The 27,999-nt window shown below is 40.8% G+C and overlaps 1 protein-coding gene across 1 annotated transcript; it reads right to left on the bottom strand.

Annotated features, from left to right (window-relative positions):
• Positions 1-1,264: 1,264 nt before the first annotated feature.
• fam171a1 (family with sequence similarity 171 member A1) lies at positions 1,265-26,060 on the bottom strand. Its single transcript, XM_044358496.1, has 9 exons — positions 25,634-26,060; positions 16,575-16,802; positions 15,826-15,918; positions 11,925-12,083; positions 11,099-11,275; positions 7,136-7,252; positions 6,801-6,915; positions 5,564-5,681; positions 1,265-5,231 (listed from the first exon to the last, which is right to left on the bottom strand). The coding sequence occupies exons 1-9, from the start codon at positions 25,740-25,742 to the stop codon at positions 3,675-3,677; spliced, it is 2,673 nt and encodes an 890-aa protein (XP_044214431.1). The 5' UTR covers positions 25,743-26,060; the 3' UTR covers positions 1,265-3,674.
• Positions 26,061-27,999: the final 1,939 nt, after the last annotated feature.

Here is a 27,999-nt window from a genome sequence, read left to right as displayed (position 1 = left end):
AGAAAAAAAAAAGAGGGACTTTGGCACTAAGAAGACTGTAAAGTTGAAAGATATCTACTTGATTTGATTAATTTGCCTCATATAAGCTTCAGCTTCCTGCATGTTTTAGATATTTCCCTCTTCAAACACACCTGATTCAAATGATCAGCTCATCATCAAGCTCTGTAGAAGCCTGATAACGACTCATTCATTTGAATCAGGTGTGTTGGAGCCGGGAAACAACATGCAGGACCAGGACTGAAAAACACAATGGTCAGTGTGAATAAGAGGAATGATTATAGCAAAAATATTTTTTAAACTTTCATTTTGGTGCCTAACTATTGTTTTAAGACTTGAAAAATAGTGAACTTGTCTTTTAAGTACAGCACCCCTGGCAGTTTTAAACCAACCAGTGCTCCTGTGCTGAAATAATACCTGGCCCCAGATTTACTGTGAATCAATTTGTGGTAATTTGATTAAACGCGACTTTATTTAGCAGTATGAACCATGAGAGCACAACATAAACTAAAACATATCGGTCTCAAAACTGGATTTTGACAAAGGACCACTCTATAAGACAGTTTCATAACATTAGATAATTCAAAAACTATCTTTGCTGATATTGTACTTTAGTGGTGTGAATTCACATACAGATGTGCAATTAATCAAATTACCAGAAACCAATTAACATGTTTTGAGGAGGGCTTTATGTTCTAGGGTATTTATTTGCTATCATATTTTACTTACACAAAGGGACTAAGTGAAAATACTGTAATTCTTTTTGGTTATCAAAATATTACCACGGAACATTTTTCAAAACTCAAAACCATGGATACACAATATAAAGTACAAACAACATACAACAATGACAAAACAATGGCACTCAGCTGGAATGATGTGAATCATAAATGACTTAAACAGAGGTTGAAAAAACTGTAAAAAGGCACCTAATTCAGATATATCTTTTGTCTCATCCCAGTGTAACAACAAAAATAGTACTTTTCCTTAATATAATGTTAATTCATAACACATTTTCCTTTTAATATTCCCAAAGTATTGCCACATTAAGGTATTTCATTACACATATTGAGATGTTTGATATCGCAAGCATTCAATCCTGACAATCTGTCATGCGGAGGTTCCTAAAGAAAACAAAATCATAATAAATGTGAAGCATCAATGACCAGACATGAAAAATTGTGTTAACTCTCAGGCTGTAAAGGATCCCTTTTCATATTTGTTCAGTTATGCAAACACAAACACACATACACACACACACAAATCATTCCAGTTTGGCTGTTTATTCAGAATAATAGGCTTCAAATATAATGCAAGCAACCAATTTTACACACTCAGGATGCTGTATTGCAACTCCACCCTAGAATTGGAAGGTTGCACTGGGATACTATGAGAGAAGAGGCCATTCACAACACCGACTCACACGTCATTTTAACCAAGTAGAGGAAAAAGAAAGGACTATACACACTCTGTAATATGATTGCTATAACTATATGAACCTCGAGTGGATGTATGTTGATTATTTCTCAGCACTCTCACGTGGACAAACTCAGACTCGGCAGCATCGCAGATGGACGCTACCACCACTCAGGTGCACATAAAACACATTCGAGACAAACATTCACCCTCCAAAACACACACAAAAAAAAAAACAAGTAAATGCACTGAAACAACCTGCAGTTTAGCTTCACATACAATCGCACTTTTGCTTTATCTATCCCCGAGCTACACTGAAAACTTCTGTAAATCCTTGACTGCTTACTCCAAGAGATTGCTGATTATTGTGGAGAATTTTACGATTGCAGCAGCTGGTAGACATTTTATAAGATGTCTTGCAGTGTAGCTTGTAATAATGCTAGTGCCGAGGAAAGTTTACTGCATGCTTTCTTTCACGAGTGGGTGAGAAAGGGAGGGCTGAGGTAGAGGAGAAAGGCTGAAGGCAAAAGAAGGTGAGAAATAAATAAAAAAGGTATATATAAATAAGGTCATCTGTTCCACAAATCTGTTGTAGAGTCAGCTTGTTCAAAGGCACTTGGAACATGAGGAAATGGTAAAAAAAAAAATTAAGGTGAAATGAAGCAAGCAAAAATCGTTTGGTTTCAGGTGAAAGGTATGCATCATGTGTGTTTTTGTAACTAACAATAAGGCGAGTGAAGAAGAAAAGCCCTTAACATATTTGAAGAAAAATAAAATAGCCTATTTTCGGGTAAAATACTTCATGTTGGCAATTAAAATCAATAGTGATTAAAATTACAAAAAAAAGGCATCTCAAGCAGCCGTATAAAAGTGATGCATAGCCTTCAGAGCAAAATATGCCAGTCAGTGGTTCAACGGATACAAAACCCTTCATATTATTACATCTCACAATTATTTTGGGAAGAACTACAGTATAGTAGTGGTATTATATCCTTACCCATCAGCATAGTGGTGTGTCACATTATCTGATTACACTGCAGTGCAGATAGTGGTTTAATTTCTTCAGTCCAAAAACGCACCCCCCCCCCCCCCATCCCCTCCGTGTAGTTCATGTATAAACAACTTTCTGATTACAGCTAGATTAAATTCTAGCAATATACTCAAAAAAACAAAAAAACATTCAAAGTACAGGATTTACACGTTTATGTCTGGAGTGATTGTTGCCGTACTGATCTCACTAAACTCAGGAACATGTTAGAAGACTTAAAGGAAGTTGGCGAGTTTCTATATTTTTCTGATCATCAACAAATCTCATGTGAAGAGCCAAACCAACTATGAACTCATCTTACTTAAAAGTATTGTATGTGTATCCAGAGCCTGATATATCGGATTCCTCTGTGCCGTAGACCTCCGTCAAAACATGTCAATGAGCCACACTGGGTGACACGCTCCTTCATTACAACTCCACTCATAAAAGCGATTAGTTTTGAGCCTTTTATTAGTCTCTGGAGCCATTTCTAAATAACAAACTAATGTGACCATAATCTCATAATCTTTGGGGTGAGGGCACATGTCACCCAGTGTAACGGAGGTCTACAGCACAGAGGAATAAGATATATCAGACTTTGGATACAAACAATACCTGTAAGTAGGATGACTTCATTGTTGGTTTGGCTCTGCATGAGATTTGTTAACTGTGAACTGTGAAAAGATTAGAATCACCTGCTGTTTTTTGCAGACACTCTGCAATCTTAAAAATCAGTCAACGTGGCCTAATTGTGGTTATAATCTCACTTTAAATGAGTTTAGTGTTCTCCCAGCTTTTATGGTCAGTGGACTGAGGCCAATATGGCTCAAGAAAAAAAGGTTCCTGCAGTCTTTCATATGTGAGAACCACCCATCAAACTGTTTCTACTACAGTTCCTTTATGCTTACAAGGCTATTTATAAAAAAAAAAAGGCATATATTTGTTGTGCATAAAATATTCTTGCCTCTAACGTCTCCCTCAGGCAATGTGTACATCATGCCTAAAAAGTGAATTGTTTATGTAGTGTGTCATGGAGTACGACAGTGGTTATTTCATAAAAGAGGATGTGGAAGATTGTGAAGGATCTGAATTCATTTCTGGACTACAAGGGATCCCAGTGCTGAAGTATTTTCTCAGTGCTATATCAAGAACAAAGGGCTTCAGTTTAAATGGATATATCCTTCACGTTACGGGCTGGGCAGAGGGGAGTCGTGATTAAGTGGTCGTCCGTGGATCATTTAAGGTTGAAGGCCAGCAGGGGTCGCTCCTCTCTCCTCTGCCAGGGGCTCTTCTTCTCCTCCTCTCCGTCCTCGTGTGCTGCGTCGTCATCGGGAGAGACTGACAGCGGCGTGTGATCAGTCCTAAAAGTCACACCTTCTGGTGTCGGCAGGGGAGGAGGAGAAGCAGGGGATGAAGAAGAAAGTGAGGGGGGTTCCTCTTGTATTCGTACGCCCTCTGCGTCTCCCTTACCCTGATCCCCTCTCTGACCCTCTGCCTTGTCTGACAAGACGGGCCCTAATTTGCTGTCCTGGGGGCTGCACTTGGGCGTCTCCTCCTCGCTGCCGCCGCCCTCCAGATCATCCACATACACCAGCTGGGTGTAAGCCACGGCTGGTGTTGTGCCCTTCGAGCTGTCTTTCTCGATCTCTCTCTCCTCACGCTCTGCGTCTCTCCCCCTGCGGCCCGCTCTTGGCTCGTTCAGGTCCACACCGGAGTCCAGACTGGCGTCGGTGCCGTTGCCCCGCCTCCCGCCACTGCCACTACCCTGCTGAACTCCTGCACCTGGCGTGTTGCTGTGGCACCCCGCCCGCTGAAGGTCGATATAAGAGTGGCGAATGTGAGCGTTGGAGCGTCCATCCAGTGAGACAAACCAGGCTCGTGGGTGAGGGAGAGGCTTCCCTCCTCGCAGCTCCATTAAAGTCTTTTCAGCCAGCAGGGTGTCCTCGCTGTTTATTTCCACAAGACCTGTTTCCCCGAGAGCTGTTGGAATCGACAGAGACTCCGACAGGCCGAGCTTCTCTCCTTCACCCTGCTTGGCGGGACCTGGGGTGTGGTCAGTGGGGGTCTGCCCCAGGGGCTGCTGGGAGTGCGAGGCATTGAGCTCAGCCTGGATGGTCTCCAAGTCACTCTGCTGGTCAGTCTGCAACAGGAGGGCCTGACCAGATAGAGGGTGCTCCCCAGGGAGGCGCATGTAGTGTGCTGGGATCACCAGCGTAGGACGCACCCTCGGGTAGCCTTCCCCACCACTCAGCAGGTCCACAGATCCACAGCAGAGCAGCTGGCCCGGCTGGGAGAGCAATGGGGGACTAGGGCGCTCTAGGTGGTCCACAGACCGGGACAGAAGGTAGTCGGGAGCCCTGCACTCACCTCCCTCCCCTCTACTGGGGGAGTGAGGAGGAGAGCAAGGGGAGATGCAGTCAACAACCCCAACATTGCTTAGGTGATTAGCCGACACCTGTCCGTGATTGGCTAACAACAGTCCATCTGAAATATGGTTGCTGGATGAGCAGACGGAGGTGTATGATTGACGGTAGCCCCGGTCTGTTCCGCATGAGACAGCAGCCTTTAATTGGAATGTCTCCACAGACTGCCGGTAGTCTCTGCTGCGAGGCGTCAGGTTGCCAAGAGATGAGCCGTGATGGCTGTTGTTGCCCAGCGAAGAGCGGCTGTGTTTGCTGTGGTGGATTAGGCTGTGTTGACGTTGATTGTCTTGTTGCTCGTATGAGGAAGGCTTCAGCATCGGTGTGGTCATGTCAGGCTCGGTTGCTGTGGAAACAAGTTCCAGCTGCACCTAAAGAAAAAATATTTAAGTTTAAGTAATTTTGGATAGAGAACTTGAGATATAACAGACACAGAAAGGAAAGCATCACATTTAAGTCATTTTATCACAGACAAAAACAGAGAGCATTTTTCTGACAGTATTGATTTGAGAAATTCATCTTTGCCTTTTCTGCCTATCACAAGAATGCTAAGACACAACTTATGGTTAATACATTTCTTGCTTGGGGACACCGGCTTCAACCAAACTGTCCTGGTTTTTTAAAGGGAAGTGCTCCCTCTGTTAAATATTCTCTAAGGCAGAACAGTCTGGTGATTGAACAATTCTCCGAAAGTCCGACGTACCTCATTGCTGATGAGGTTCAGGTGGGACATGGAGGTGGCTTGGTCCCTCTTACTGTTGTCTAGACCGGAGGACAGAGTGAGCTTGCGGTGAGACGCCCGAGGCTTCAAACAGCGACGTCTGCAGAACACAGAGACACAGCAGAAGTCGTGGTTTGCTCAGAATAATCAATACTTTGATAAACAAATATTGCTGGTGGCGACAATGAACAAAAACACACTTTGTCTAACATTTTGTTCCAACCACGATCTGGATTAGATGACCGCTTTCCTTGGTTGCTTATAATTGCAGTATAGCACATGTACTGGTGCAGTGCCAGTCAGTTTTGTTTACATTTAATTAAAAGGTGCTATATGTAAGAATTGTGAAACAATTGACATGTATTAATCACTTTCTATTGCCAATGAGTGAACGGATTGTAATGTAACTTAAAAAAAAAAAAGAGAGACCTTCCCCCGACTTTCTTGATTGCTATAATATTAACCTGTGGACTCATTCCTATGTGAAGGACTCAGCCCATTTTTTCTGTGAAAATCCAAAAGATGTGACTTTTATGCTCGCTCCCGAGTGGCTTAGTAGCTTAGAAATGGAGTCCACTAACATCAACAAATGACCGGCACCAACCACAACACAGAGTCAGGTAAGCTAACATTACTGCCAATCATGTGAAATTTATTGTGATATTGTGGTTTTAGCTGGCTAACGTTAGCGCCGCTGCTTGCTCGTGTTGATGGAGCACAAGTGTGAGCAACAGGATGCTGACTGCAGCTCACTTAACAGCCAAAGGTGTCATTAATGAGAAGGGATTTCTGATTCTTACATATTGCACCTTTAACCCTAACATGGATCCCAACATTTCCACTCACTACACATCTTGTGCTGCAACCAGGACAGCTTATCTAATGTGACCTGCTGCTTTTATTTCCTTGTATTTTGATTTATTTGGTACTGATGTGACCAATGAAAAACTAATAAATGAGAGTGAGCGAGCAGCTGAGGAAGAGAATTAAATATATAAACAAAAATAAAAAGTCTAAAATAGTAAGGTATTGTATATTTACATGTAACCAGCCATAGGCACCGCCTCACATCACTGTATATTTCTGACACTGTCAAAATAGTTCACTTGTTTCTTCTTTCTTGGGACAAATCTGGCAACTTCTGACCGTCTTTAATATGTGACACATCACTGTGAAAATTGGAGAGAGTGATCAGGCCATATCAAAGTGTCACACACACCTGCAGTAGTACAAAAGGATGCAGAGCAGACAGAGCAAGATGAGAGCCATTCCTCCCAGTATAGCCAACAGAAACACTGTGTGGTATGTGCTGATGTCCTTCGCAACCACTGGACCTGTTGGAAGAACAAGAAGTGGAGAAGAAATCAGTGCAAGATGAGCTTAGAAAGAAACTAATTTTCAGGTTCATTCTCAATTTCACTCAAGAATATGACTGTATACTCTAAAACTTTCTGCAACTTTGTGTACTTATGTGAAATCATTAGCAATTATATGATATGCAAAAGGTGTTAGAATGTGTATATTTTAAAATAAATAGTAGACTGTGATTCTCACCTGAGTGTAGCGGCGACATTGCAGCCACCCAATACCCCAGCTGAGGAGCAATGTAGGTCAGACTAAGCTGGTTGCCCTCCCTCTGCACATGACCCCAACTGCTCTTTATCCAGGCGCCTGCAAACACACACAATCACAGCTTGAAATCGAATTTATCAACAATTATTCTGTATTAGAGCTACCTTTACAGAGCGCGGAAGCAACAAAGTGAAAACTGGTATGCTCCCACTTGACTCTGATTAACTCAGGATAGACAGAGCAGCACTCCACTTAGCTACCTTTCAACGGTAAATTATTTATATTTAAGGCCAAACTATTTGTTAATGTGAGAGAAGTAAACTCTCCATTAATAGGTGGTAAACCAAACTCTTGAGCTTGAGAGAGGAGAGAAAAGTGCTTTGGCAGTACTTAACTCATCCACAGGGAGGCAGCATGCAGTCAAATGAAAGAGAGTCTATGAAAAGGGACAACACTGAGCACAATAGCAGCTCCAGCAGTGCCAGTAACAAAACCACAACAAAGCCAAAAGGCACTGATTGATTGGCTCACAGTAAATGTGCTCCAAGAGGAAACATTCAGATGTGCCTTTACACTTCCCCTCCTCTGGGGTCTAAGGGCTAGCATGGTGAGAGCGACTCTTGTTCCTATGTTTTATAGGCAGTTATACAACATCAAGCAACATGAAGGAGTCAGGAATCAGCACCGATCTTCAGGAGGGAGGAAACAAAAAGGGAAGGAGAGGATATACAAGGAGGGAAGACAAATATACAAGAGATGTTAAAAGGGAAAAAAACATCACACAGAGAGGAAATAAGTGCGGATGAAGAGGAGGAGTGGAAGGAGAGATAAGGGAAAGAGAGGCAGAGAGACATGAGAGAGGCGGTGTGACTCAGCACCTCTCTGTTTCTGCCCAGCCCTGCCTGGATTCAACCTGGTACTGTCTGAATCGTTTCCACAAGGGAGTCCTCTCTGTGTGACTGACCTGTTTAATAGTGACATTTAATGACTCTGTTCCCACGCCTTCATACAAAACACAACAGAGAGTCTGGCAACCGCTTCGCCACAACACAAACATTCATATTGTCAATATGGCTCATTTATTACTGCTGCTTCTCGCCCATGCAAAGTCAACACAGCTAACAGCGGGTCTTTCTTTTTTTGGATTGTAGTCTGTTCATGTGAGGAAGCTGTCCTTCTTTTCATCATCAGACTGCTCTTAGGGTGAAGGTGTGTCTGCTCATGAATGACTGACAGACACAGACACACACACACACACACACACACACACACACACACCAGGTGAATATGATCTATTCATATATGACATCATTTCACCCCGTGCTCGCTTAACATCTAACAAAACATGAGAGGTTGTCAGCTATACAAGATAAACAGGTTTGTGTGTGTGTGTGTGTGTGTGTGTGTGTGTGTGTGTGTGTATCGTCCATGTGCGCACTTTGTAAACAAAACTGGCTTTTTTGTGAAGAACCTTTCTATCAGCCTGAAGTATTTCTCCAACAGGCATCAGACAGATTTCAAAGTTCTCTCTGTCTGCGTCTGTTTTTTTATCCTTGGTTTAACACATACATAACCACCCACACACACACATTTCACACACTTAACTGCTCAGAGAAGAAATTCAATCAGGAGCTGGGCCACTCTGTTGTGTTACTTATTTGGTGGGTTGCTAAGGAACACAAGATGTAGCCTGGAGAGGGGTCCGGGGATGGCTTCTGTTGTGGAAATACTCTCTGCTACAGGCTGTGCGTAGGCTACGACTGTGTGTGTGTGTGTGTGTGTGTGTGTGTGTGTGTGTGTGTGTGTGTGTGTGTGTGTTCTTTCAGCTTTTATCAAAGCCCCTTTTTATAAGCTCTGGATGTTGATACTTTGGGCACTTTAAAATGAGCCTTGACGTCCTTAAAACTATCACAAGAGCAAAGACGGACTAGATTTATAGCATCAACTGGCCTAATAAAATGTTCCTTGCTTAGCAGAAATATTTTATACATAGTCTAAGAGAAATGTTACTCTCATCACACATGCAGTTCAGAGCTACAAATGTTCAATGTAGATGACATTAATGCCCCTCACAAGTAGTCTTTTATTCTCGTTAATGTTCATGTAGTCTGACTCAACACATGTGGTTTCCAGGGGAAGCTTCTGTCCATTTAGCTACTACTGTTGTCTGCTTTTTCCAGTTCTCCTCTCTAGTTGACATGGAAATGCGTCATCTAAAAAGGGATTTCCTTGTATTTGTGTCAACTGTATATGTCAAAATTACATTTTCTACCTGCATAATTTTGCATCTACCAATTATTTGCATTATGAATTCAAGTGCAGATTATTTTCTTTATTAATAGATGAGTCATTTGGTCTATAAAAAGTCAGAAAATAATGAACACACTATTTCTCAGAGCCAAACATCACATATTCAAATTGTGTGTCTTGTCTAACCAACAGTCCTAAAGTCAAATGCATTCAGTTTACTATCATAAAGATATAAAAAAAAAAAAACTAGTGAAGTTTTAGCATTAGTGACAAACCCACGGATATCATCATCCGACTCACCAGTTACCCTCAGCTCTACGGTGCATTTTACAGTTTTGATTTGGTCTTACCACTCTCACCAGTGCAATTTTCAGCTGCAGCAGGCATTTATGCAAGCCGCAACTACCACAACTACCACGGCTTGAGGCTGAAGGCGATGCAGAAGTATCTTTAAGTGCAACACCACCGAGGGCCGCTAGATATTGGCTCCAACTGACTCTCATTCAAAAAGTGTGAACGCTCTTGAAATACTAAGTCAATAATTTTTCCCCTACAAGTCATTATGGCCTCAATCTCTAAAGTCAGGCCGTCTAAAAAGCGTGCTGGTTTTCATTTTGAAAGATTTGAAGACTTAGCTTTGGTGTCTGCCATGTGGGTGTTGATTGAACGCTGTGATTGACAGTCCGGGACTCTCTGAGTTGGACGGCTGTTGCAATATTTCTGTAAGTCACTTGGTTAAGATACCTGCCGTGTGACGTCATACCTCGCTACATCAATTTTTATTCACAGTCTGAGCTGATGTCAGTGTTGTGATCTCACATTATTTTTCTTCTGCCCCAAAATGGCCCAAAAAAAAAAAAAAACAGTTATTGCAGGTTTAAAGATGACTCAAACGATTTTTCTGTTGAACTACTTAGTGATTAATTGACTACTTGTTTCAGCTCTAGATAAACAACCCAGTACATTTACTTCACCAGAAGAATTATAATGGGTCCTAACCTTGTTCCTGCACTGGCACAGCACAAAAGTACTATGGAGATACAGTAGTTCTGGAAATGTGAGACTAATGTACATGGAGAAGGATGTTTTGTAGTGCGGACACGTCTGACTCAACTGATGATCTAATCACTGTCTTTCAGCTCCAACTGGAACTGGGTGGGTCACAATGCGGGATGTCTGACAACATTTTAAATTGGTGAAATAAATCTGTGAGTCCAGAGAAGCTTGAAGGGTCTTGGTTGTCCAAGCCAGCACCATTGTTCAGTTAATTTCAGGATTTGACTGAGCTCAAGAAGATTATGTATCCGCGGTCCAATCTTGTGATTTGTGGCAGTATTTGTGTTTTGATTTGCAGATTAATGTGGTACCGTATGTTGGTCATTTTTTTTCATGACCTTATGAATAAATTCATTCATTCCTCTGCCACACAGCTACAAACTGTGACCTGGCAGCAGCGTGCAAATGTGCATGTGATTCGGGTTAATGCTCCTTTTCCAATAATTTCACAAATCATTTAACCCATGAAAGTAGGTCTCATATACATATGAGGTAACTCTGCTACTGCACTGCACTTTCAAAAAGTTATTTTTCAAAGATCTTTGTGGAACAAACAAACAGAGATATCTAAATGAGATATCTGGAGTCGTGTTTACAAAGTCAGGAAAGCTTTGTGTGTGTGTTTCTGTCAGTACATACCCAGGCGCGGGTCAAATCTCCAAGCAGGGATGTGATCATTTTCCTTCAGGCCGCTGTCAGCCGGGAGGGGGACGGAGACCGTGATTGGCTCAGTCACCTGCAGCTCCACTGCGTCGCTGGCCAATAAGTGAACAGAAACAGCTGCTACAGGAGTCAACTCAAACCTCTTCTCTGTCCCTGTGAGAGAAGCAGGAGCGGGTAAGAGAGAAAAATGCAGCAAAAAGGAAAGGAGTGGGAGTAAGGTGCGCAGGAAGGGGGGGGAGCAGAGAAAGGAGCAGACGGCGGGGGGTGGAGTAACATAAAACACCGTAGATAAAGGAGAGTTGTCAGGGGAAAGACAGACAGGAAAGAAAACAAGGGAAAGACAGGAAAGAAGGAAACAGCATGGAGAGTGAAAAAAAATGAGAGAATGTGAGGTTGGAAAGTGTCACAAAGCACAAGTATGCTTGTGTTGTCCGGAGGGAGAAGGTACTTGCTGTGGGGAGGGGGATCTTTTGAGGGGTATTCAAGCTGAAGGAGAAAGAAGTGCACACAAATTCATACAACACACACACACACACACACCAAGATGTGGAAGGGACTGCAGGCACGGGGCTTGTGTTAGAACAGAGCGCACACACAGGGGTTATTGTGTTTCAGGAGGTCAGATAGAGAGGCCTCTCCAGGGTAGTGTCTCTCTGATGTACCACTGCCTCTGGTCTTCACTCCCCACCCCCCCCACACTCAGCAGCCTTCTCCCCTGTCATCTGTGCCCGTCTCTCCTTGGCCCTATTTCTATGATGGAGCATTTAACTCCTCTGTGCGGTCACCATCCTCAAGGCCTCACCTGTGCCGTTGCCAGCGAGGACCTGCAGGTAGGGGAAGTGCTGGATGTGCGAAGGGGAGCTGGCCACGGTGAGCAGAGCGGTCAGGTTGGCGTAGGATGTGTTGGAGGGAAGACTCAGGGCTCTGCGCTGGAAATGAACTCTGGGCTGGCCCCTGAAACCTTGTGGAGTGACAGACATACAGATGTCAGAATACTACATACATGTCCAGTGTTGCTAGAGTGTCGGGATTTAGCCAATTATTATTTTTTTTATTATATTTATTATATTTTACCTTCATTGTGATAGTTGACACTAGGGAGAAGGGGATGACAAATAAAAAATGTCTGATCGGAAGTCAAACCAGCCAAGAAAAGAGGACTAGTTTGTTTAATTTTTCAGATGTTAACAAAAATGTACATCATATTGTTCTGTGTGTTATAAACAACGCTAACATTATAGTACTTTAAATTGTTAGGTGTGCAAAATACACCAAAATTAAATCTTCAGTTGTGATTATAGAGCTATTATCCCTCTTGCATGCTATTGTGAAACTTATTGTTGCTACAAATTCCACAAGAGACCAAAACCAACAATGAATTCAATAAACTTGGTAGCCAAAGTCTGATATAGCTTATTCTTCTGTGCCATAAACCTCCATTGTTGTCCAGAAACTATGAAAAACACATCAGTGAGCCACACTGTTGCACTGGAAAACATTACAAAGAACATGGGCACTGTAGTCTATTTTGAGTCAATTCCTCATACTGTACGCCGTCCTGGTACCGTAAATACTCACTAGACTAGTGAACCAAATGAGTCTTAATCCACTGCTAAAAATAGTCCCCAACAAATGCACTACTTACTCCTGTTTGAGTAACATTCGTAAAAACGTGCCCCGCTGATTAAGGAAACATACTGAGCCTTTTTAGAAATAAAACTATACATTTATGACAAGTTTTTAAAGATTTAGGAGCAAATGAGCTTCGGGTTGAATGCTACAGACAAGGCAGGGAAGTTGAATAGTATTCGAGACAGACAAACGCATTGTTGGTTTTGGTCTTTTCATGTGATTTGTTGACAGAAGGGATTATATGCAAAGCTGCCAGACTTATCCTGTTATGGTTGCTATTTGGATTTTAAGGAATAAGTACTGTAAGCTATATGTGCTGTTACCTCATTAATGGCATTTGAGACCAATATGTTCAAGAAAATACAGATCTATATATAGTTCTCCATCTCTACATAAAACAGAGGATGTCAAAGTGAGTTTTTCTTGTTCAGTTTTGCTGAGAAATCCAACAAAACTTCAAATTTAAGCTACAATGTTTTCACCTGACAGCCCACTGATGTTGTTTCAGGATGTTTTACGAGGCAATTTTCTACCCTTCTTCTCCACCTAAATCTTTTTTATAAATTCAGCCATCAAATTAGGCTTAATGGAGGTAACTCCGGATCGATAAAGTGATGCCTTGCTCGACTTTTTCTCTCTGCCAGTGTGATGCTTCTTTCAGATGCTGTGCAGTGCAATTAATTGTTGCCTTTTCATTTCTCCCCATGGCTGCTTCCCATCCAGTAGGCTCTGTCTGCTATTAATAAATTCTACATAAAGTGAAATAAACAGTAAAAACTGCATATAGAAAGGTCCAGCAGAGACTTTTTTTTCTGAGAAAAATGAACTCTTAACATTTCCTCTGAGATGATGACTCTTTTATAGAAGTTTCATTGCATCTGTTTCAACCTTTTGTATTACTGATTGGTTTGAAAACCTAAATCCGTCCAATAAGAATAGACTTGGAAGTTTTGTTAAAATGGGCAGTAAGATTTCAGGGAGGAGTCAGGCCAAGCTCTTGGTCAACAGGAGAGGAGAGCCTCAGGAGAGCTAATGCTATATTATATGCCAGGACCATCCACTCCACTTGGAGTTTAAGCCGTCATCAGGCCGTCGTTTCAGGGCACCCATTTGGAGGACTAAAAGATTCCATGTCTTCTTCATCCCAAGTGCTATTGATACGCTTAATGGCAAATAGCACTCTGGCTGCATTCCTTGCACTACCCTGGCACATTTACACACTTGTACATCTGCACACTTGCACATTTGTTCCTGGTATGAATTTCCTTTTCCCTGTACTAGTTCTGTGATTTATTGTGTTGATGTGTCGTTGATGTCGTCCTTTTGTATTCTGTCTGTCTTCATGTGAACTCTGGCTACAAATCAAATTTCCCCTAGTGGGACAATAAAGATAACCTAACCAAAACCTAACCTAGCTGGACTCAGCAAGGTGATGTCATTGTGGTCCGACTGTGCCGAGCGCACATTCCTGAGCAGTGAGACACAGATCCAGCTGTATACGAGTGTTCGCTGTGTTTGGGTTTCTAGTTCTACATGAATTTAGGTGATCATTTTGACTCTGCAGCGTGTGCATCTTTTGAATTTCATGTTTCAGTGTAAAGCTTGTTCTTGAAATTCAGGTGCGAATGTAATTTCCTGTTTCTGTTCTTTGTGTGTTCCCTTCCTCAACTCTTCTTGTCTTTTTTCCCTCCACTTTTCTCTCACCTCATCTGTTCCTCCTTCTGTTGGACACTGCTCTGCCCATCCCCCTTTCCCCCTTTTCTCCCCTATTCTCTCCGACTGCTCCACCCACATCCCCACTTTCCAGCACATACTGTATCATCCTCCTCCTCCTCCTCCTCTTCCTCTACCCCCCCCACCCCCTTCTCTTTTTTCATTCTATTTCCTCGTGCCACACGCCAAGGTTTATCACTCCCTTGGGCGCTCAAGTTCACAACATCGTGACAAACACAGTGTGTCGGACAGAGGGCAGAAATTACACTCTGCTCAGGCACGTGCTGTGGGCGGTGTGTACTCAAGAGGTTTACATGTTAATGGTGTCTGTATACTTTTGTGTGCGTCTGGGAAGTTGTTTTTAGTCAGACAACAGCTGACACTTTTAATTACTCCCTTGTCAGTCACAGACACACAAAAGACCCAGTGGACAAAGACACTAAATTGATTCTGCCTGAATGAGAAAACCTTATCTAATGTAATTACACACACCTCAACAAAGAAACTGACTAACAAAGACAGACTCATAATTTATTTTTCTGTGTATGTGTGTGTGTAGAGCAGAGTGTGCCGTTTTCATGATCTAATCCATGAAATCTCACTTGACAATAGGTCCGTTAGGGCTAATTATTTTAAGTTTTTTTTTAATAAATATGTGAATTTATTCTTGTTTATCAGTCGATAAAAAATTAATCTGCAACTACTTTGATAATGGTCATTATTTTTCAAGCAAAAAAGACAAATATTCTCTGGTTTTGGCTTTTCAAATGTGATGATTTGCTGCTTTTCTTTGATATATGTGACCGTAAATTAAAAATCTTAAAGTTTGGACTAAAATGTGCAATTTTTTTCACAATTTTTTAAACATTTCTTAGACTAAATGATTAATCAAAAAATGTACAAATTAAATCAACAATGAAAATAATAGTTAGTTGCAGCCCTATTCACACTGATAGGAGAAAATGGGGGTGAATTTGATTAAAAATATGTAAATCGGGTGAAATTTTTATTTCAAACACACCTTTTACAGCACAAATATTCTGTAGTTCAACTGTTTATTTTTTTCTTACAGTGACAGACTGGTAAAAACTGCATATTCAGCTGCTCATTTACATGTTCTTCCTATTTTTCACTTCACTTTCTTTTACCTAAAGTACATTCTGAGTTGTCCTCTTTGCATGCAGGGAACTACAGTGATCAAGGTCGTCTTCAAACTGGAAACAGAACAACTTTAAGATGCATAATGGGAACATAAAATCAGTTATTTGGGGCGGAAACTGTTAAAAATCAAAAACAGTGAGCTGTATTCATAGCTAAATATAAAAGGCATAAAATTGATCTGCATACACTGTATTTACCTTGGAAGTCTGAAACAATCTCCACAACATCATCGTACACCATCAGAGAAGCAGCTCTCTCTGGTAGCAGGTCCAAGCTGATGGAGGAAAATACTGGAACACAAACAAAACCACATAGTGTGCACTGTCAGTGCATTAACTGCCAGATTAATTGTACAATCTAAAATCAAGATAGGAAACAAGCTGCAATCTACCTGCCTACTTACTGATGACTATCAGACATAATAATTCATCAAACCAACTTTATACATTTTTAATAGTCCTGCTTTTATCCTGTCAGTGGTGCAGGACAGAATTCTGACCCAGCAAACTGCACTTCTTTCCCTCTTCCTTCCTTCCTTTCACTCCTCTATTGTTCAGAGCTGGTAAGCGTGATAATCCAATTGGCCGCCATTCCGTTGGCTCATAATAACCTCACAGTCCACCTCCCCGCCGCCACACACTCATACTAACACACACACACTGTACTGCAGCCTCTTGGGAGGTATTCTGAGTGTGTGTGTGTGTTTGTGAAAGGGAAGCTTAAGCAGCACCCTTGCTGGGTTTTGGCATCTACTGTAATAAATTAGTAATGGAGCACTCCACTCATCATTAGCTCACACACCTGGCACAAACTCACACACACACACACACATTAAACTGGCAGCACACATTAAAATCAATAACTTTCAAACACATAGTTTACTCCAACAATCCCCATTTAAAAATATCTTTTTTTTTGCTTACACATACACAGTAAACACACCTACCAGGTAATCTGGAGGGTGTCCAGGGCACAGAGTTTGGCACATATCCCTGTTTGGTTGCGGTGACAACCAGCAGTGTCCCAAGGCGGTAAGGAAAGCGCAGGTAGGAGTTGCCATCAGCCAGTGAGGTTTCCGTGGTTACAGAAGTGTGGTTGGCGAAGAGCTGTATGGTGGCTCCTCCCAGGGGCTGGTGAGTACTGGCATCACTCAGGTGAACCCTCAGAGTCACCTCTGTGAACAAACAGACTGTTTACTTAACTGTGCACATTTTTGTGTCGGTGTGAAGAGACAAAAAAACTGCAGATACATTCCAGACAACCGTGACAGGAAGTGATATACAGACATAAAACACAATGGTATTATAATCACAGTTGTGTTAACTTCCTAAACCCCACAAGGACACGAACATTACTGTAATTCAGAGGCTGTAGCGGTCAGTTTAAAGCTATGAAGAGTGAAGATACTGGTATCATAAAACTAGACGACCTATGTTAAGCTCCAATGTTAAGCTAAATTTTGGTAAGGGAAAAATTGGCATGGCCATTTTCAAAGGGGTCTCTTGACCTTTCACCTCAAGATATCTGAATGAAAATGGGCTCTATGGGTACCCATGAGTCTGCCCTTTACAGACACGTTCACTTCATGCTAGTCCCATTGAGTTTTAGGCAAAAACTATGCAGTTTTTTGCATGCAGTACAAATGTGTTATTTTTGCCTATTCTAAAAATGGTGTATTTGAATATTTCTGCATGCTGGGGTTGCTGAACAGTCTTGAAATTGCATAAATTTGGCATGACTGGAAAGCTCTTGTGGACTCAATGAGCCCAATTGTATTCATGTGTGATGATGTTAGTCCCCATAGTAGTCATTTCATTGTAGTGAGACCATTTTTTGAAACTGGACCTCACTGTATAAAATGATCTATAGTGACCTCTAGGAATCACAGCCTCATGAAACTTTACAACCACAAACTAGAGACCGGGGGCATTCGGAGGATGTTTGGTTTTCCCAGCTTTATTGACAATAAGGAGGTTTGTGAGCAATTTCTAAAACAGAAATGCTCGACATCCATCGCCCAAAAGTGCAATTCTTACAGAAATCTCTAAATGTCAAAAGTTTTTGATATAAAATCATGAATTTTTCTATGGTGTTCCTCAAGTTGTTGGTGTCTTAATGAGGTATTTTGGAAGGATAATTTTTATCAATTCTTGAGTGGTCAAAAATGGTTAAATTCTGCACCAAAACTGTTTAACAAATCAATCCAAAAATTGCTGCAACAACTTATGAGACATAATTGATCATGGGGACAGCCATCATAATGTTCTAAGCCCTTATACACTCTAAACTTTCAAAATTTGAATAGGCACCTATCCAAAACACAATGTTTATTACAGATTTATGACTAGAAACACTTGACACACAGTGCTGAGCTGCATCTCAAATTAATCTCCAGGTTCCCAGCTTTCAGATGACGTATACCACTTCAATCATATACTGTTGACTTGGAATCTCCCCCTAAAGATCCCCTGTCCCCCCTCTAAAAAAGACAAAAATGGGTCTACAGTAGGGAGGGGTGGGAGCAGAGGAGGTTAAATAAAGTCATCTCTTTAACTGGGCTTTGTTTCAGTGCCAAGCCCTTTGCCTCCAATCCACGGAGACAGCATTCCACGTCCCGGACAATCACAAAGGGACGGCCGTCTGACCATTTCCTGGATTCTTGCCAATGGCACTTCCCCTCCAAAACAATGGACCATTTCCCTCTCTCAAAGAAGCCTTGGACCAGTGAGGAAAAACAACTGGATATATAAACACCTTCTCTAATGGAGATGAGGGATACAAAAATTGCCTGTTGATTGAAAAACACTCACGCTAAAGAGGTCTACAGACTACGCAATAACAACAATCTTACAAGTTCACTGCATGTCACACAGAGATGGATCAAATAAAATCTCCTGCCTCATTCAGACTCTACGATATCAGTTTTGAGGCACATCAGATTGTGACGAATGTCTGGTGAATCGTAGCGCTGTGATGTAAGTAGGAAAATAAATAATGAAAATCCAATCCAAAATGCCATCCATCTGCACCGCTCTCATGTTTTGAAAATGAAGCAAAATGATAAACAAGCTTTGGCCATAACACTGACACTTTCATGCATCAATAAAGACTCAAAAGGAGAGGGTGTGTGTGTTACCCAGGAGAGGAGGGCAACACGCAACGTAGATTTTGCAGAGTTTGAGGTAAATATAGTCAAAGCTGCAATGATTAGGCGATCAACAGAAAGTTTAGCACCAATTATTTTAATAATCATTTGTTTTTAGTCATTTTTAAGTGAAAAAAGTCTAAATCATCCGGTTCCAGCCTCGCAAATGAATACGATATCATATGAATTTATATTTTCTGGTTTGTTTGGTTTTGGTCTTCTATGATAGTAAACTGATGATCTTTGGATTGTTGGTTGGTCACCTTGGCCTTTGGAAAACAGTGATGGCCATTTTTCACCATTTTCTGACATTTTATCTACCAAATTGAGAAAATAATCGACAGATTAATCAATAGTAAAAATAACTGTTAGCTGTAGCCATATGTAATTATGTGTTAACAGCAGAGTTACTCTAGTTTGCCAGTGTATTCTGCATCATTTCATGTCATATTCTCATTAGATGGTTTGTAAACGTAGGTCACATTGTGGGATTTTGGTCTGAAAGCCTGTCTTTGGGTGCCGAAGCGCTAAAGTGGTTGTCAGTGGACGAGTCTCACAGTGAGGTCTAGGCTCACAGTTTTTAATCGACAACTAAAGATACATTTCCCTCACTATTATCAACTTTTTAATCACAAAATTGCACAGTATAAAGGGGCCTAAATAGACATTTAAGAAACTTCCATACAACCATTTAGGTATACGACCAGATAACAAAATACCACATTCAAAACAAAGAGGTGCACACACATATTAACTACTGTGCAGAGCTTAATATAGTTTATAGTTTGTAATGAAACAAGCAGCTCAAACATAGTTAAGTCCTACATGTCACAAGCCGTACAACAAACAAAAGGTCAAATTCAACATCCTATCCCAAAAAGCACTGTAATTTCATAACCACACAAGCCCACGCTGTCTTTCTGTATTTGGAAAGTCTTTGCACATATGACAATGTGGGCCTTGTTTGATCACTGTTTGCTGGTTGACCTGTGATGACCTTTCAATTAAAGCTGAAAGGGTTTCCCTCTCCTTCTCCCTTGACCTGAACATGCCCACCTCCCCCAAACTCGATGCAACGGAATTTTGTCGCAACTCTTTCTTGTAACCCCACCCTCCGTGACACACAGGCTAACATATACATACCCCTGGCTAGACAAATCCCCCTCCCCCCACTCAGGGATCATGCGGTCAACAAGAAACCACTGACAATCTGGTAAGAGTTCAGTGTAAGTGCAGACTCCACCTAAAAACAGAGCTGCGCAATCCCAAATAACACCTTTGCAGAGATGTGAGTTACATGGTGCTTCTGTGTGCGGCGAGGTTTGGCAGAGCAACGTGTCAATTTCAAACCAAACACATCATTACTCCGCGTGTGTGAAGATCTGCTCTGCTGCCACTTCCTGACCCTTCACTCCATTCCTCCCTTTATTACATTTGCACTGTCACAGCAAAGGATTGCAAAACAAAAAAAGATGGCTGGATTTCCCCTTGACAGAAACTCCACACAGCCTCTAAGATTTGCTGTGTGTGTGTGTGTGTGTGTGTGTGTGTGTGTGTGTGTGTGTGTGTGTGTGTGTGTGCGTTGGAGGGATCATGACCTCACTTCCTGTCCCACTCCCAGTGATGTGTTGTTAGGGGTACCAGCTGTGCTCGCTTTAAAAGAACTCCCCCGGGAGAGCCCAGACTGACATGCAAGCACACACAAATGCAACAGTCCCCTCCCAATCTTCATCCAATAAATCAGCCGTGCGGTGACATCATTGTTAAACAAGCTAGGAGTCTCCTAGAGGATGAAGAATGACCATAAACCGGTGCCTCCATATCTGCTTCTCGCTGTGTTGACTCCTTATCTGCGTGTATTTTAGTACCAGATGGAGAATAAGGACATCAAAGAGAATTTCGCCTGACCAACGCTGCGATCTCAGACCAATTATCCCAGGCAACAGCAGCCAAAGCAGCAGGGTGGTTGTGTGTGTTTGATTGTGACCAGAAAGAGATGGACCTAAGAGGAGAAAACAGGGAAAACAGAACGAGTGTGTGCATGTTTTTATGGCCCACTACTGCTTAAATAAGGTGTGTTGTTGTGTATTAATCAGGAGTTTCAAGGAGGGAAGCATTTCTGCACTGTGGAAGTGAGGTGTTATAAACTGGAAATGCATGGTATGGTTGGCCTCCACTGGGCGTGTGAGGGGTTTGGTGTTCTTCCAAACGGAGGAGGGGGGGAGCAGATGCTTTCTGTGGAAAGCTTGCAACCAGTTTTGTAGATGCAGCCACGCTAGCGCTCACTGCTCATTCAGAGTCAATGGCTCATCATACGTTATTGGAGTGACGTCAGTGATGTTAATATAATTTATAATAATATTAAAGAGACAAATGTAGAAGTTTTCACATTTGTGAAGCTGCAACAGAGAAGCTTTTGGTATTTTTAAAAAAATGTCAGTTAATTAGGTGTGTGCTCTGTCATATCATATCATTTGCAATGTAAAAAAATAATAAATATCATGATATTAACAATATTGGGACAGTTTATGAAAATAATAGTTGCAGGCCTGAACTGAAAGCATTAGCAGCACTGCTACTGGCTATGCTGTCGGGGAGTTTGTTTCAAAAACGGAGTGACTTCACTTCGGTAGTGTGGAGCTGGTTTGGTTATAAAAAGTTCAGATTTTCAAGAAATCATGGTAACATTGTAAGAAGACAGACACAGCAAAGCAAATATATTCCACTGGAACAGTTATTAAAAGCCAAAACATCAGTAATTTGTCTTAATAATAAAGTAAATTGATGATACAATTCATGTTCAAAGTATTTTTGTATTGACATCGTGTTTAATATAATAGCAATACCCCTCTGTCGAATAACAGGTTGAACATATCACATGATAACTACAAGAAACAAAGAAATGCAGTTTAGGATTCAAGTCTGGGAGAATAACACCATGCAAGTCATTTTAACTTCAAGCCCCAACAGACTGTTGTTTGTGTTTCTGGATGTAATAACTTGTTCAACCACAGCAAAAGAAAACACTGTTGTTGAAGCTATTTGTGTATTGTACAGATAAATAACAAACATCTGATTTTCAGTGTTGTGAGCAGAAAAATAGACCTTTTAAAATGCTGTGGGATACTAAACAAAATGAGGATTACATGAGAAACAGTATGAATCACCAACAAGGACAAGGGACTCGAAAAAAAAAGGCAAAGAAAAACTCCTCAACATGTCCCAGCATGAAACACGCAGGTGCAGAGGCAAATGAAAGGCATAGTTTAGAAAAATAAACAGCTACAGCTCTGACATTGTAAGCAGGAAAGGACTATCAATAGGCGTTCAGCCTGCTATGTTCTCTCATCTGGATTAAAAGTAAGATTAGACAGCAACGGTCAATCCCATTATCTCAGCAGGAGACACCGTTACATCACCAGGTCTCCTCTCTTAAACTGGAGAATAAATAAGTTCTCTTCACCTTACTTCAATTAATATTTCACTGCAAATATGACGCAGATATTACAGATTGTGACTCTTGAGTAAGGAGCTACTTGAGTCCCTTCGTAAATGCAATGCTTTCTCAGGACCTGATGTATCCTCTTCAAAGTGGGCCTCTGTTAGCGCTCACACCAGCATCTCATGATTATAATCAAGCTTGGCTAGCTGGTGACAATATGATTTGACTCGTCTACTTCCTGGCAGCCCCTGTCCAGCTCCAGCGAATGTTTGTCTGTTGGAGATGCAATGCCATGCCTATTATGGGCAGCAGTAATGTGAGTGAGATCTATATCTGCGGGCAGATTGTCTGGCTCCACTCATCCATGTTGTCTGCTGGACAGACCAGGAGAAATCCTCAGTATCGACCTGAACACACCCCCGGAGGGACAAGTGAAGGTCAATCTGAGGCAAAGTGAACAACTCGGAAAGAGAGAGAGAGAGAGAGAGAAACAGAAAACAGAGAGGAGATGGAGGCCAAAACAGACTTCAAAGCATCACGATCTTCCGAGTTATCAAGGCAGTTATATCTCGATCTTTAACTTAAACAGAGCTTGTTGTGTTGTTTTCATGAGGCAGAAAAACACCTGATGACGAACCTTAAAGCAGAACTACTTCAAAAACTCCCTGGGTGGACTGAACTGATCATAAAATTACAAAACATCAGGAACTGATTGAGTGAGAGAAAAGTCGGCGTTGCAGTGCATTTTTCAAACTCCTGACTTGATTTACAGCGAGAGTTACCGTACGTTTACATTCGTACTTCTACTGTAAACACAGTTGCAGCGAGAGGACCTAATGTAGGCCAGCCAAAACTGCACGCGAGCACAGGCGACTGAGACACGAGTGCACGCAAGTGAGAGATAACAGAAACGGATCAAACAAATGGAAGTTACAATGACAGGGCAGCTTTGAAGTGAGTGACTGAATTAAATGTCATCAGATTATTGTGACTCATGCTTCCTTTAAACTTTGCAAGATTATGATGCTGTGGCGCGTGGGATTCCCTGTGACAAAGCTCTACAGGTCAGGATCTGGCAAAGTTCGGTGTATGGATTTGACTGAGGGGAAAATTAATGTAGTCACTCACCACATCCGTCTCATAGTAGCTGCTAATTCTGCTCTCTGCAGACAAAATACTCTTCGCCCTCAAGTGCAACTTTTGTATATAATTTTTCATTGCAACTGTCTTTTCTCCTAAAATTATTGCTGACTATTTTTGTCTCTACACAGTTTGTAGTACCAGAGAAAGCTTGACATTTTTTGTCTTTAAAAAACTACTTAAACAATTAATCAATTATCAAAATAGCGTAGTATACAAAAGTATTTAGTACCTTTCGTTGTTGTTTTTTCATGCTTCATTTTGTGTTTAGTAGATCCTCAGTCTATAAAGTATTCTAGTATTTTTAAGTTATCTATACTGTGCATCTGTTTTTATACTTTCCCTGCATGGTATCAATAAAGATTATCTTATCTTACCTTACAAGTACTTCAGGGTTTAGCAGAAACAATCACTGGATCAATCAATCAACGGAAAATGTATTGGAAAATAATTCAGTTCCCTTGTTTGAAATGACCAAAATTCACTGATTTCTGCTTTACAAATGTGAATATTTGCTGGTTTTCTTTGACAAAAGTAAACAGACTACCTTAGGGTTAACTGTTGATTGGACAAAACAAGGGCTGCTACTAACAATTATTTTAATTATCAATTAATCTGTCGATTACTTTCTTGATTCATCGATTAGTTGTCGAAAATGTCAGAAAATGTTGATCACTATTTCCCAAAGCCCAAGGTGAAAAGCTGAGAGCAGAGGAGGTTGACATTTTTTTCTTAAAAAAATGACTTGAATTCAATTGTCAAAATAGTTGGCAACTCATCAATTATTCCTTTCAACTGAAAAAGACTGATTGTCATCTGCTTGAAACAGGACTTTTTGGTTAAAACAACACACAGACACACAGCTCTCTCCATACAAAATGTCAAGTTAAAATGTTCAAATAGAGCAACTTCTGCACACTATTAAAGGTTTAGGTGTAGATTTGACTCCCACTTCTCAAACACATACAAAGAGAGAAAAAGAGCTTTTCTTTGCTTTTCTTCTTTTCCTATGATCTGACAGGGCAAGTTAAATTTAACACATTTTAACAACATCCAATACCCTTTTCACTGTAAAAGTATGAAAGTACAAAGTACAAAGTTTATTAATAAAATCAACAAGGCCTGGGATTATTTGCCAATTAAATGTTACTTAAATTTATTTCACATTTTATGTCAGTATATAACAATCATTCCCAATAATATAATTAATACCTCATTAATCATGACCTGGTCGTGGATAAGCAGCAGATAAAGAATGGATGAATGGATGGATAGTACGGCTGGGCCATACTAACAAGATCATATATTACGATATTTTTGACTAAATACCTCAATATAGATACTGTGACAATATTGCAGGAGTGACTATTAGTGCTTTCACAAAATATTAACACAATGAGATTTCTGATAAATAATCATCAGTAATGTGGATATAATGACTAAGTGGGTAAAAACAAAATATAGAACAGCTGGAACAATCTGGTAAATTCATACAAATAGATCACTTTACTGTAATGCAGCCTTTACAACCAGAAAAAGACAAAACTTATAACATATTATGATATCCAAAACCTAAAACTTTATCTAGTCTCATATCAGGATATTGATATAATATTGATATGTTGCCCAGCCCTACAGGCAGATTAAATTAAGGTCAGAGGTTTGGAACAACACAATTGGGGATTTTCCAGCCATGTTTTGCTTAAATTAAATAAAAAAAGACATTTAATAACTAACATTTTTCCTTTTGCAGGCTAGAAAAAACATTCAAGATCTACATGAATTAAATTTAAGACTTTTAAACACCATCTAAGGCCTTTTTTAAATAAAATAGAGGAAACCTAAATCAATGCTTTTTAAGACTTTTCAACACCTGCAGATACCCCAGTCTGACAAATCCCAGCAGCTGGACCACTGACTGTAATGAGCTGGACTCACTCCTCGGCTAAATTACTGTGCACAATAAGGACATGTTTTCAGTTACTAAGTTACCACTAACAGCATATTTTCCACAGATATTTTTTTTAAAAAGCTACAGCAGTTTGAAGTGGGTGGGGGGATGCTTGTTTAAGTGAAGAAAATGAAAACCAGGCTTAGGGGTTTACAAACATTTCAGAGACGTTGAAGTTAACCTGCTAACGGTCAGCTAGCTTAAGTTTAGGTCACATCAGCATCCGAGCAGGCTAACTTAGCGGCACCGTTAGCCACCAAAACAGCCCTCCGCTAGTCGTCCTCCAGGACCGGGCAAAAGCTGGCTAAAACCTGTAATGTACTCTACCTTCGGTGGCTGTGTCCTCCGGTAGTGTTTTGGTGTCAGCTATGGAGGAAAGGTATCCGAGGAGAAGGAAGAGTAATACAATCCTGCTCCGGTCCACAGCCCGCATCATTGCAGATGTGTGTTATCAACGCAAACGGTTAAAAAAAAAAATCAAAGTAGCAGCCAAATCTTTCGCCGTTATAAACTCACTGAGCGGCCACATCAGCGTACACTCGGTTTATTCCGCAAAGGAGGCGACACTGCATGTTTAGCAGCATCAGCATTCCTGTTTTTTTGCCCGTAAAGCTGTGTTTCCTCTGTCCCGTTGTGCATCCCCAGCCCTTTTTGCCGCTCGGTCGGTTTTTTTTTTTTTCATCGACGGGCCGGGGTCAGGGAGGAAGACGGCCCCATTCCTCTGAGCCGCATGCCCCAGAAGAACAGCACCAACAGGCGGCTTCTTCCACATGCAGCACCGCTGATATCTGCGGAGCTCCAGCGCCACCTGCCGGCCCGATGTAGATATTTCATAAGTTAAAGGACGAGTTCATAATTTTTCAAGTTTTGTCTTAAAACAGTCAGGTGCCCCAAATGAACATTGACACAGGTTTTCTTGCCATAATCATTCATGAAGATCCCTTCATGACGCACTTACACTGTAAGTGATGGGGCACAAGATCCACAGTCCTCCTTCTGTGCAAAAATGTTCTTAAAAGTTTATCTGAAGCTAATATGATTTTTTGTGTGTGTGTGCTGTTTCTAGGCCATGGAGGGGTCCATGCTAACTCTAAGTCTGGCTAACTGGATGGAGCTTCCTGGACTCACACTTAAGGACTGGATGTGAGACAAACGCAGGTCTGTCTCACATACTGTACCTACTGTTAATGTGTGTTAAATACACAACAGGTTTATAATAAAACATGACACACATGAAGGACTTTGAGTCTTTATTAATAACCTGCTTTCCTTTTTTCAGAGAGGATCATTCACAGTTAAGAACTTGAACATAAAAATGTTACCTAGTTAATAACTTAAAAGTTAAGTTATTAACTAGCTAACAATAGCTAGTTAATAATTTAAAAGTTAATAACTAGCTGACAACCTGAACTTAAAAGTTGTTAATTAGCTAAAAACCTGTTTTGTAGTTTTACTTTTATCTACTATACCTGTAGTTAATCAAGACTTTACTCACACCATCAAAGCAGATTTAGCTGAGCAGATACCGCTGTTAGTTGCAAACAGTAGGATATTATCTAAACTCAAGTCATTAAATGATCAGTTCCCAGTTGAGACTGACAGTCATTCAAGGCTGCTGTTGCCGAGGCCTGCTAGACCCTCCAGTATGCCACCAGAGGGTGAAATACGTCCTCTGAAAGGGTTTTGTTAGCATCACTTTACAGCCATAGAAATTTTTTTTTGATTATTTTGATTTCCCTAAGTAGCCTAAAGTTCTCTCTCATTACACCAGGTTAACTCTCTTTGTTTTGTTTTTCAAATGACTTCAGCCCAGCTGAGGCCCACTTGATTTACATAAAATGACAATTTGTCGCCATAACAACTGATTTGAAGGGCTTTTTGTATAAAATGACTGTGTGAACACACTGTGGATTTTGGCCAGCCATCATTTACATTGAAAGCATATTTGAAGGGGATCTTTTAACAGCCAGTATGAACAGGAGGAATAATTACAGCGTGGAAAATCTCTTTCATTGTTCATATGGGCGTCTGACTGTTGTTTTAAGGACGACTTGAAAACTTTAACTTCATTGTTCAGATACATTTCAGTCTACTATGTACTGTAAATGTAAATTAGTTAAAACTCACTTTATTTTATTTATCAATGTATTTTCCATTAGCTGTTTTGTTATTAAGTTATATTTTTGATTTGTATGTTAACCTTTTACTACATTTTGTCTTTGTTAGGGCTCCATACAAAATATCACATAACATAAAAAAATCACAACACTGATATTATTCATCATATGATTGTAATCATTATCGCGTTTCAAACAATTCTGCAATGGTCCTTCCCTCAAAGATTACACAAATAGCAACAAGAAAATATGCAACTTTAACTGTATAGAGTTAAATTACCTTCCAAACTACAGAATTGTAAATAAAGATGAGGTTGTCTGACTTTACATTGAATAAATCCTTCATTCATACAAGCCAAAATGATGATGTGACTGTATTTCATTGTGGCGCTCACACCTTTAAAATCAAGTTTAAAATGATCTAATGCAATGTTATGGCTAGACTAATGAACCCAAATGCTGAACACTGAGGCTGGAGGGAGAGATTAAATTTGAAAGATAGTTTATTGCTGGGTTGGTAGCTGGGGGACTGGGACTGAGGCTTGGGCATAAAGCTGGGCCGAGCAGGGCAGAGGA

The sequence above is a fragment of the Thunnus albacares genome, chromosome 8, assembly GCF_914725855.1.
Source record: "Thunnus albacares chromosome 8, fThuAlb1.1, whole genome shotgun sequence".
In the NCBI taxonomy this organism is placed as follows: Eukaryota; Metazoa; Chordata; class Actinopteri; order Scombriformes; family Scombridae; genus Thunnus; species Thunnus albacares.
The sequence above is the reverse complement of the archived record's forward strand: the minus strand, read 5'-3'. Positions and strand labels throughout refer to the sequence as shown.